The sequence below is a fragment of the Euphorbia lathyris genome, chromosome 7 (genome assembly GCF_963576675.1).
Source record: "Euphorbia lathyris chromosome 7, ddEupLath1.1, whole genome shotgun sequence".
Lineage (NCBI taxonomy): Eukaryota > Viridiplantae > Streptophyta > Magnoliopsida > Malpighiales > Euphorbiaceae > Euphorbia > Euphorbia lathyris.
Window position 1 is genome coordinate 14,383,390 of NC_088916.1, and position 12,625 is coordinate 14,396,014.

At 35.3% G+C, this 12,625-nt stretch overlaps 1 protein-coding gene across 1 annotated transcript; it reads left to right on the plus strand.

Annotated features, from left to right (window-relative positions):
• Nucleotides 1-476: 476 nt before the first annotated feature.
• On the plus strand, nt 477-3,533 carry LOC136234826 (actin-related protein 2/3 complex subunit 5A-like). Its single transcript, XM_066024312.1, has 4 exons — nt 477-653; nt 732-804; nt 932-1,032; nt 3,140-3,533. Exons 1-4 carry the CDS (start codon nt 556-558, stop codon nt 3,273-3,275), a joined length of 408 nt encoding a protein of 135 aa, XP_065880384.1. The 5' UTR covers nt 477-555; the 3' UTR covers nt 3,276-3,533.
• The last annotated feature ends 9,092 nt before the right edge of the window (nt 3,534-12,625 follow it).

The window sequence follows — 12,625 nt, forward strand, 5'->3', positions numbered from 1 at the left end:
TGATAATAATAAATAAAATGGTAACAAAAATATATATATGTTCCCAATTCTAAAAAATATATGGTCTGGAAATTTTAGGTTGAAGAAATTTAAATTTTTTATTGTTGGAATATAAAGTTTATAAAACTATAAAAGTTATTAAATTAAAATTAGAATTATTATCAAAATTTCGGGCCGGACTGGATTGGGCTTGGGTTTTGAGACAAATCCCAAACCCAACCTACTCTATGTACGGGCCTAAGCGGGTTTGGACCGGACCGGACCTATTACGAAACATAAATATCCAAACCCAGTCTTTGAAGAGTGGGCTTGAACGGGTTGGACGGGCCAGTGGACTTTTGAACAGGTCTAGTTGAGACTAAATTGATACTTTTTAAAAAACCTTAGACCTATTTTAGTACCTCATCCAACAAAATAACTGCAGAAAATGTTTTTGTACAAAATATTAACTAAATAAAAACTTAATAAAAAAAAACAAAATACGGTGTCGTTGTAGCAATCGATGTGCCGGGGAGTAGACGGAAGGTGAGAAGTGAGAAGCGAAGGAAAGAGAAGATGGCGGGAGCTGGGCAATTCATAGAAGCAGACAATGCAGAGGCCATAATCACCAGAATCGAACACAAATCTCGCAAGATCGAGAGCTTACTTAAACAGTATTCTTACCTTCCTCCTCACCTCTTTCTCTCTCTGTCTAATTTCTAACCAATTAACGATTTGGGTGTTCCTTTCAGGTTCAAGCCTGTTGAAGCTCTTAAAACTGCCCTCGAAGGATCGCCACCGAGTACTGGAGATGAGCGATGCAAGGTTTTTCATGTCTTCAATTTACATTTTCATTTTTTTCTTTCAATTATCATGAGAGTCTCAGGTTCTATTCATGCGTACATCAATTTTTTTTTTCCGGTCAGCGGAAATTGACCTAGAGTTCTTGCAGTCTGCGAATTGGATTGTGGTGCATAGAGCGATTATGGCTATTAAAGATGTGGATGGGATGTTATCTTCCTTGGATCCCGAGTACCACGATATGCTCATGAAGTAACTACATTCTCTTCTCACTTATTTTCAATATTAATCTTGATTTTTGTTATCTGATCTAGTTTTTTTAATTCCCTACTGCATCAATTGACGATGGCTTTATTTGTTGCTTGATTTTTTTTTTTTCAAATGTCAACTCAACTAATTCTTCCATTGGAGTATCCAAAATTTCTCATCGTATGCATATTAAAATAGCATATTCAGTGAAAACAGTGGAGGTAGAATTAGTAGACGACAATGGTTTCAGTTGAACTTTACACAATCTATTTTGATGCAAATGCATTGTGCTATGATGTTTATTGATTCTTCTAATTGTGATTTTAGTTTTTTTTTTTTTTTTTTTTTTTTGATTAATGCCCTATAGAACTTATAACTTTCTTAAATATGAGAGGTTGAATCTGGTGAGCTCCCATTTCTAGCTAGAGAACTGAGTAGCAATAGAATATTTTATTCCTGTATTTAAAGGCCCTAATAATGCTCCTAAATTTAATATATGTTCTAAAACATCTCTACCTGGGGAAAGAAGCTTATTTGACTGGCCTTGGTTTGGACATTGTTTCTTCATTTGAAGTTAGTATGCCTCGTGTAATTAAAAATGTTATTGACTTGAGTATCACTCTGCCATCCTACAAACTAGAAAACCATAGGCAATATAACTTTAGCTTTAACAGAAATCGTTGTACATCTGCACCCTATGCTACATACATTCTATGCCAATCTTTATTGGTTGGAGGGGATACTTTTTACAGGGATACTTTTTACAAGTGTCATGCTAAACATACATTCTGTGCCAATCTTTATTGGTTGGAGGGGATACTGTCTTACAAGTGTCATGCTAATTGCCTATGGACAGTTCTTCAGGCAAATTATTCTGACTTGTCTGGAAAAAGTTTCTCTTTTTAAAGCATGCCCATTTTGAACCTTTAAAATTGTAGATGCATAGACTCTAATAGGTGCAAGACAAGGCAAAGGAGAGAAAACTTAGAACTCTTTCCAGTTTTTGGGTTCAAAATGGTTAGGATGATCTTCAAGCTATACTGTAATTGCCTACGGACATTTCTTAGCTCTATTGTAATTTCATGTCATTGGTGTGTATTCTAAGTTACCATCCTTAGGATGATCTTCAAGCTATACTGACCATTAATTTTGTATTCCTGTGAAGGAACCAAAAGTAAAACAACCTCAATAATTTATTCAAGATGCATATGAAAATTTACATTGAATAATGATTTAAGCTGTGAGAAAAATAACATACACCAACAGAAGCTGATTGAAGAAAACCAGATAATAGTTCCATTGTTTGCAACTGATAATACAGAGCAATCTGTTTTGTATCAAAAGAATCAGATAGTGAGTACAAAGTATGTGAACATTAAACATATAAGGGGTAGACTAGATAATAAGTCGACTAATTCCAGTGCTATGCTAAATGCATATTTTGCGTCCTATGATGCCCCTATAATGATAGAACTGTTGGAGTAGGCATCCCCTTTGCACCATCGTAACTTCGCAAACATCAATGGATCCAAAAATCAATTTAGGTGTTATTGACTGGAGTGGAAAATAAGACAGTCAGCAACATCATTTTCTCTTTGGCAGAAAAGTGAATTGGTTATATTATTGAGTTGAGAAGTGGAAATTGAACACAGTCAACAACATCATTTTCTCTTCGGCATGAAGCATTCGTTTAATGGCATATTGTTTCAGTTTTACTGTTGTTATGCTTTCTGCTTATGTGCAAGTTCTTGAGGCATATTATGCTAACCTATCTAAGAAGTTGTTAAAAGCATTCCACTTTGAGTTTTTAAAATTGTAGCTACATGACCTGAAGTATTACCTAAACCATTGGGAACAATATTACCTTATGAAATATTCTTTTTGCTCAATTTTCTTATCAGGTAATATAGATTTCTTAATCATAGAAGGATCTACATTATTTGAGCCACGAGATCCTGTACCATTGTTAGACCTTGTTGTTGTGGTATTCTTTGCACTTTGACAATTGTTAGATCTTTACCATTATTTAGTACTGCCTGATTTTTGGAATCTCAAAATGGTTTAATTTGTTGAAAATATAATTAGTTATATCTATTATGATAATCTGCAGGTACTTGTATAGAGGATTGTCTACTGGAGATCGGCCCACATGTGATCAATGCCTACGAATACATGAAAAGTTGACGGAAAAAGCTGGCTTTGGTTGCATATTGCGTGCCCTAGCTGACACTGTTAATACTGTTTGACTCCGATCCATTGCTCTGTACGTACTAATATTTTGTTTGAAAGACTTGACTACTTGCTTGTTTATATTATAGTTCAAAGCTAGGATTGCAAATAGGACAGGGTTGGGATAGGTACTAGGTGGGGAATTCCCATTTCCATTTCCATTTATAAAATGGGGGAATATATAGTCCTCATTCCCGTTGCCATGGGGGAGGGGATATCCCCATTTCCTATTTTTTGAATTCTCAATAATATTTTTTTGATTAGAAAGTAATAAATCAATCTACAAAATATAAAAAAAATCAATCTAATTACAAATTGTTTAAGGCAAAAAGTACATTAATCAATTAATCCACTAAAATAGTATTAATTTCTCGTGGTTACGGGGATAGGGATTCATGTGGGGTTGAGAGAAGTCTCCATCCCCGCCTCTGGAGATTTTTTTCCCCTAATAAAGGGGGATTGTTCTTCTTAATTGGGTGAATTCCCATCGAGAATGGATAATTTCCGGCTCATTTGCAACTTCACAGCGGAATCCTTGACTTGATCTGACATGCTTGTTTTTGTTATAAATTTTGGAATCCTTAACTTGATCTGACATGCTTATCTTTGTTATAAATTCCATGTTTCGTGTTGCCACTGGACCATATAATTTTCAGGGATGTAATGAAGCTTTTGATGTGTTTATATGGGCCTATTATTTATTGTTCCTGCAAAAGTTAGTTCCCATTTTGGATTTTGCTTGAAAACTCTATTTTTGCAGTAATTAATTCATAAACAGACTGGTTGTGGTTCTTATTCAAAGGTTATTGTTAACCAATAAAAAATCAAGTAATTTTCCAACAAATTAGTTCCCGAGATCGTGGAATCCTCTCTCAGTCAGCTCTATACAATTTTGCGATCGTGGAGTTCTTTCTTAACGAACTCCACTGTTTCAGCAAGGTAGGTGAGGGAAGACTTACTTCTAAACATTCTTTTCTAGAAGATTATGAGGTATAAGGTTCCGTAACAAGATCCTAAACCCGTGTTCATAATAACATGGTATTAGAGCTTGATTTTATGGGAGATCTCCTTGCCATACAACAACAAATTAAGAACTTCATGGCCATGTACAAGTCTGATTGGGAACATGACAAGTTTGACAGTGAAGCAATACAACAAGAAATTTCAGCACGACTACATGATTTTTCTCAAAAGATTAATATCAGTTTACCAATGACAGGTTTGAAAACAGAGAGTATTAGCCGTGATCGTCGTGGAAATTCAGCTCATACCAATGATAGTGGCGCTTTTGGTTTAAGGTATGCAAAACTTGACTGTCCATAGTATAATGGACCTGTCATTAGGTGGTTGAGTCGATGCGAGTTGATGCGAACATTTTTTTCGGTATTGTTTCACTTGGAAGAAAATGCACAATCATGGTTTATCAAATTGAAGGAAGATAAGCCTCCATCTTCCTCGGGACGATTTGAAATAGCCTCGCAATTTGCGGCATTTGGTCCTCCAACATGTAGCAACAAGTTCCATCTGTCTCAGCATGCTCAATATTTTTAGCAAGTTCCATTTGTCTGGGTATTATCAAGTTCCTGGGAGTCCAAAATCTATTCCTAAAAGGGTATTCAGAATTCATCATGGCCACTTCAAGTTCTTAGTTATGCCCTTTGGGCTCACGGATGCACCATCAGCCTTAATTAATGGCGTTTTTAAGCATCGATTACTACTCGACTTGATGATAAAGTTGGCTCTGATCGGAAGGCGGAAATTACAGAAAGGTTAGTGGCAAAAGGGTTTTGTTAAAGGCAGTGATTTGATTACGAAAATTGATTTGAACTAAAAAGAAATGGCAAAGGTCCGATTTCAATCTCCAACAACAACAAAGAAAATAACTCCGTTTGTTCAATTGCGACAAAACAAAATTCTTGTAAACTAAAGTTGCCAAGATCAAATTACATTCTCCACAAACAAGGCTTCCATTTCAATTTGTTCAATCATTTGAACATCTAAAGAAGTTTCAAATTTAATTTCAATGATATTCGAAGTCCATTTAACCATTTATTACCTAGTAAAACTAATGTTGGACAATTATGGTCCTTATTTAGGGATACGGTCCAAATTTATTTTTTTAATATTTTTGAAAAAGTGCAGATTTATTTTTAGCCATACAATTTTACCTATAATATCGTCAAGCAAGTTCAATTTTATCAATATACAACATAATTTGGCAATTATTTGGATTTTCTAAACAAGTTTATCGATAATGTGTATTTTGACGGGTTGTTTGTACTTGTTTTAATAACATAGTAAGAGCTTTATGCAGTTTTTACAATTAACTTATATCTGGCAGACTTAAATATTTATTTCGGGATGTTATTTGTAACTGTGTTAGTAATAGAATAAATATTTTAGACATAATTGATATTTGCAAAGTTTGATGTGATAATTAAACGAGTTAAAAAATAGTAACACAGTTTGTTTAAATTTTTAGTTGGCTAAGGGTAAAATTGATCTTGCTTGACAACGTTAGGGGTAAAATTGCATTATTTTATACATTAGAGGTAAATCTGTATTTTTAAAAAATGTTAAGGGAAAATTTGCAAACGTAAATAAAAAGTAAAGGATGGATTTATAATTAAGCATTCAAATAAAACAAAACCTTTTTTTTTTGAAACAGTAATCTTATATTAATGAATAGTAAGTCTGACATCGTTACATATAAGGTTCCAAATTGGGGTAGGACAGTCCTCCATAAATACAATCGGTTCATTTATATCAACAACCCATGCAGCAAGGGAATGAGCTACTCTATTGCCTTCTGTATGCACAAAAGAGAAAGTACAACTACGAAAAATATAACTCTATTTATGAACATCTTCGTAGAGGAAAAAGAGATAGGACTTCGGGAAATCATCTTTATGTAGAGCTTGCACGTCAATTTGACTCAGATTCAACAATGATATCATTAAAGCAACAATCCCTTGCAAGGAGTAATCCTTCATTGAAGCTCTGCCTCCTCCACTGAAGTGCAACCACCAAGAGGAACTCTAACAGTCGCCATAATCTCACCTGCTGCATTTCTAATGACCAACCCCGCCCTACACGCATGGCTATTCATTCCAATTTTGGCATCACAATTGATTTTCATAACGCCACTCAGAGGAGGGTTCCATACTCTTGCAGGTCCATGGGTTAGTAAATTAAAAAAGCGGGTCATTTGTCGGCTTAGTAGAAGTAGCATTCATACCAGTTCCGTATTCTTGAATAAAAGCATCAACCTTGTTAATTAATATCCTTGATTCAATTCACTTGTGCTCATAAAGAAATTTATTCTGTCGATACCACATCCATTAGAGAATGACCACCACGCGTCTGATTTCCGCCGCAGGCAGCCCCTTTCCACAAATGTCCAGCCAACTCCGAACATTTTCAGATAGGATCTTGTCTACCCGTATAGACAAGTCCGCCATCTTCCACAATGGAAATTAAATGGCCTTCCCCATGTTTCTCCGTGGAATTATCAACCCGACCAAGTTGTGCAAAAACTGGGCTGGTTGTTCCTCTTGGGTTTGTTTCTGCCCATGACCTGCTTAGGGTCGGTTCCTACAACCTAAGCTGGTTATGACTGGTTGAAATAGCTCCATAACCAGTCCTTAACCGCCCTCATTGTTAGGTCCGTTTGATCTCCCGTAGCTCTAATTGGTCCGTTTAGGACTCGATTTTCGTATCTATACTCCGTGCAACTCGAAAGTGACTGGATTGTTTCATTTTGAATTTTGCACTCTTCATAGGATTATCAAGCAAAAGACTAAATTCTTTAATGCTGAACTTCACATGCTTAGTTGGTTTGTCGAACAAATAAATTGGACTAGTAACAGTGATCTTATTTTCATTATGGATCTCATATCATTTCCCATATCTTTAAGATGACTGGTCATCGAAATGTATTGTTTATCTTCAATTGACATGAACACATGTACATTAGAAAATAAATAACTAAACAAACATGTGTCGAATTTATTATTGTAAGTACATATCGCTTCAACAACCACAAATCCAACAATAATTTTCTTTTGAAAGACACATGAAACTAACATCTTTAAAATAGGGGATTGGCCGAACTCAGATACTCGTTGAGCCTTAACCTTGTCTTCACCAATCTCAACTCAACTTCCCATTTCGACTATGTCGTATTATGGTATTTTTTTCCTCCGTCACCTCTTCACTTGTAGGAAGACCATCTTCTTTATTCTCTACCATGCTCTCACTCTCTTCCTCTGCTTCATTTATCTCATCAACAACTTCTCTAGTTTCTTCATTGTCAGACGAAAGATTTTTATTGGCATGAATAAGGTTTCTGTTCTCACTTCTACCAACATCCTCCACAAATTGCAATAACTCATTATAAAATCGTTAAGTCAACAAACCAGCAAGCATCACTTTCTTACCATTCGCGAGGAATGAATATCGACCTTCTTTAATTCCATTATACTTAATTTATCGATATAGTTGTCAAGAATTCCCCGAAAGAACATGTGTAGAATGCATATGCACAATATCGAGTAAATTACACCAATGGTACCTGAACTTACTCTAGTTTACATTTTGGTACCTAGATTACATTTTGTCCTAAAAATATACCTGAAGTAACGATGACCGGACAATTTAGTATATTTTACCGGTGAATGGCCAGTCAATGCGAGTGTGACGAGTAAATTACACTGATAGTACCTGAACTTTATCCTAATTCACGTTTTGGTACTTAAATTTTATTTTGTCCAAAAATACACCTCAAGTAAAGATCACTCAATATTTTAGTACATTTGACCGATCAGTGATCAGTCAATGCGAGTTTGACCATTTTAAATTAAAAATTAAGACCCATCAAACACATAACTAATATAAAATTACAATACTACCATTTATCTCTCTCTATATATATATTGTAAGTTTATGTTAATTGAGTGTATGGTGAGTCTCAATATTCAGTTCAAAATGGTTAAACTCACGTTACCCGATCACTAACCGATCAAATGAACTAAATTTTAAAATAAAATCCAGGTACCAAAGTATAAATTATTTAAAGTTCATGTATCATTGATGTAATTAACTCATAAAACTCGCGTTGACCGGTCATTAACCGGTAAAATATACTAAATTATTCGGTCATCGTTACTTCAGGTATATTTTTGGGACAAAATGTAATCTAGGTACCAAAGTGTGAACTAGGATATAGTTCAGGTACCATTGGTGTAATTTACCCGCACAATATCACACAAAACAATATCTTTATATTGACTAAAAGAGCATTCTCGAATGAAAGAATCAATTAATGTCTACGTTTATGCTTTCTCTTATTATCTTTCTGTTACTAGAGGGCACCCACACGAGCAAGTCTTTTCTCTGGGCCAATACTGAATCATCCAAATTTGTAAAGAACATATACTTGTTCATTAACTAACACTTTTCCATTTCTAGTCAATAATTAATAAGGGTGTGTATTCAACAATACTCAATCTCCACTTCTCAACAAGAATGATACTAACATAATTCATATGATAACTAAGGCCAATAGTCATATTGCATATCTTTCCTCCCACACGACACCTGGTAAAAGATAGAGAAATATATATTACAGGCTAATTACGTAATTATACTATATAGAGTTTGGTATATCTTAGATAACTGTATTGTATATATGCTGTAATTATCATCAATATAGTTCACATTGCCTCCATATTCACATGGTATCAGAGCCCACCTCTCAAACCTAATTTTCTTTTTCACCGATCTCCTCACCGGCCACTATATCAACTATTGCTGCTCTTCAAACCACAACCACTACCCTCTCTGATGCTACCATAGCTTTGCTTGATACCTTCCATGCAGCGGCTTCATTCGCTCCATTCACTACCACATCTCAACCTTATATTTTTTTTTGTTAATCCATTCATAAATCAATCTTCCACTATGTCCATGATTTCCCATATTCCAGTTCCCACAACATCGGTTCCTGCTGCCTTATCAAGCGCGCACACAACAAATCTCCACAATCAACTTATTGTCAAATTAACACCTAGTAATTTCCTCATTTGAAAAGCACAAACCATGTCTACCATATAGGGCAACCGATTGGCCCATCATTTGATTTCCAGAATCATCAACGGACATGGCTTCTGAATATGTTAAAGGATCACCAACTCTTCTAGTCTTTTACGCAGCAACACATGCAAAAGTGACATAATCTGCTAACCTCAGAGGCTATTTTCTTTCTCTTTTTGACATGCTTTTAGCAACTGAATGCTCCTCTTCGATAGTTGTAGATTCTTCTACTTTAGTAGACTCTGTCAATTGGTCATTCAATGGAGATAATGAATTCTCCACCTCAACTTGAACCTCCACTTGCTTATTAGAATTCTATATCTTGGTGTCAGAAGCAACTGAAGACTCATTTGGATGAAGCATGCCATATTCATCGAATACAACATTTCTACTGATTATAGATTTTGGTGACTTGGGATCAAGAAGCCAAACTTTATATTCCTTTACACTAGGAGGATAGCCGAAAAAATGGCTTTTGTAGATCTAGGCTACAATTTTCCATTATTAACATGGACATAAATAGGACATCCGAAAATTCTCAAATCAAAATAATCAGCAGGTTTTCTAGCTTCACTAGATAAGATACTGAGCTACCTGATTGTAGAATATGAAATGACCTGACCATACCTTTTTAGGAGTTTCACAATTCATTAAAGAAAACGGAGAACGATTCACCAAATGACAAGCTGTTAAAGCTGCTTCAGCCAAAAGTCTTGAGATAAGCCAGAATGTGATAACATACAATGAACCTTTTCCAATATAGTTCTGCTCATCTGCTCAGCTATACCATTTTGTTGTGGTGTTCCTGAAACTGTGAGATGTCTGTAGATGCCCATATCTTTACAAAATGTGTTGAATTCATCATTGCAGAATTCCAGACTATTATCAGTGTAGAGACGTTTAATCTTCTTACTAGTCTGGTTTTCCACCAAGACCTTCCATTGCTTGAAAGTGGCAAAGGCATCATTTTTCTGCTTCAAGAAATAAACCTAAACCTTTCTAAAGTAATCATCAATGAAGGTAAGCATATATCGAGCACCACATTTTGAAGGAACGCATGCAAGCCCCTATAGATGTGAATGGATATAATCCAAATTGCATTTTGTTTGGTGAACACCAGCATTGAAACTGACTCGTTTATGCTTGCCAAAAATGCAATTCATAAAACTCCAACTTGTACGTATGTTGACCACAAAGAAGACCTATTGACTCAACATGGACAAACCTTTCTCACTCATATGGTCGAGCCTCATATGCTATAATTTGAACTTTATAACACGTACAATCTTCCAACTTTTATTGGTTTCATTACAACTAGAGCACCTTTCAAAACCGTCAAGGCTCCACCTCCACCAAAAAATCTGAAACTGTTGTCGTCTAAAGTAGATAAGGAGATCAGGTTTTTCTTCATGTTAGGAACATGCCAAACATCTGTCAAGATTCTGACAACACCATCATGCATTTTGATTTTGATGGTACTAATACCAACAACTTTAGAAGGAGAATAGTCGCCCATCAACACAACTCCTCTGTTTACCGATTCATAAGAGGAGAACCAATCTTTATAAAGACAAATATGAAATGAGCAAGCAGGGTCAAGGATCCACCCTTGTGCTGATATAGCACCATCGTCGGATACGACATAAACTTCGCAATCTACTTCATCTTTAGCGACACTGGCTTCGATAAGGTTGTCTTCTTTATGAACCTTTTATTTATTTTTCCTTTATAGGTTGAAACATTCAGCTTTGATGTGCCTTTTCTTTTTACGGCAATTGCATGTCAAATTACCGTGTGTAGATTTTGAGTTAGATATGGACCAGTCGTTGTTGTTGTTGCTGCTGCTGTGATCTCTTGTAGAAGATCTCCCTCTAACGACTAGACTTTCTACATGACCATTTCTATCACAGAAAGCTCTTTGTCTATCAAATCTTTTGAAAGTAGACACCTTTTAACCTCATCCACAGTTAGAGTGCTTTTACTGTAGATCATGATCTCCTGATTTTTTTTGGAAAAAGGAGGTAGAGATCGTAATAACGTAAGAGCTTTGTATTATTCTTCATATTTAATATCTAAATTTTCTAGATCCAACAAAATGCAACTGAAATTATCAAGGTGTGACTTTAGGGGTGTATCTTCCACCATATTGAGCATGTGAAGGCCATGTTTCACAACAAGTTTGCTGGTGAGGTTTTTGGACATGTACAAAGACTCAAGTTTCTCCCATAAGCCTTTAGGAGGCTTCTCATGGATGACTTCACGCAGGACCTCGTTCGACAAGCATAACTGAATGACAACTAAAGATTTCTCCTCCAATTCTTGTTTCTTATTACTGTGGCAGATAACTCATCTACTAGCACATTGTGCAATCAGTTTTGTGTCAAAATAGCTTTCATCTTGACTTGCCAAAGTTGATAAATGATCATACTTCTCGATATCAAATTTTGTTATCGCCATACTAGATCCCAAAATAGATATTAATTAGCTCTGATACAAATTTGTGAGGGAGAATCCGCAGCGAAACGAAATATTTAATCTTGGTAAATAATTTGACAACAAAATAAAAAGAGAACAACAATATAAATGACATAGAGATTTACGTGGTTCGGCAGTGTGCCTACTCCGCAGGCGAAGGAGAACCGAAAATTATTACACTGTAGAACTGAAAGCAGTACTAAAGAATGGAGAAAATAACACTCAAAAGCCATTAACCCTAATATACCAAAAACCTCACAATTATACACTAAAATTAGTAATTGAGTGTCAGTTGATTGGATGGTCAAAACATATTCCATTGCATGATATTTATAGGAAAAATGTGGAATATGAATGAGGGAAAAAATCATATGCGAACAAAAAGAAAGAAAAAGAACTAATGTAAATTTTGATAAATTTATATAGCTTGTATTAAAAAATTCAACAAGATTTAGTTTGAAAGTTGAATTTCAAATCATCCGGGTAAATTACATACGTTGTGTATAACTTTTACCAATTTTCACACTTTGGTGTACAACCAAAAATTTGTCACACTAAACTGTACAAGCTTCAGGTGACCTGCCACTAAAGTTATAGCCAGTTTTTGTAACCGGTCAACGCTGGTTAACTATGTCATACCAGCATTTTTCATCGTAGAATTTAAAAAAAGTGTGACCCACTCTTTATGTAATGATTAATATATCTTTGTTTCTTATAAAATTACTAAAATACTCCCGTCTTCTTCCTTCAACCCCTCTCTCACTCCTCTCTACCATTTCTCTCTCACTCCTCCACCCGT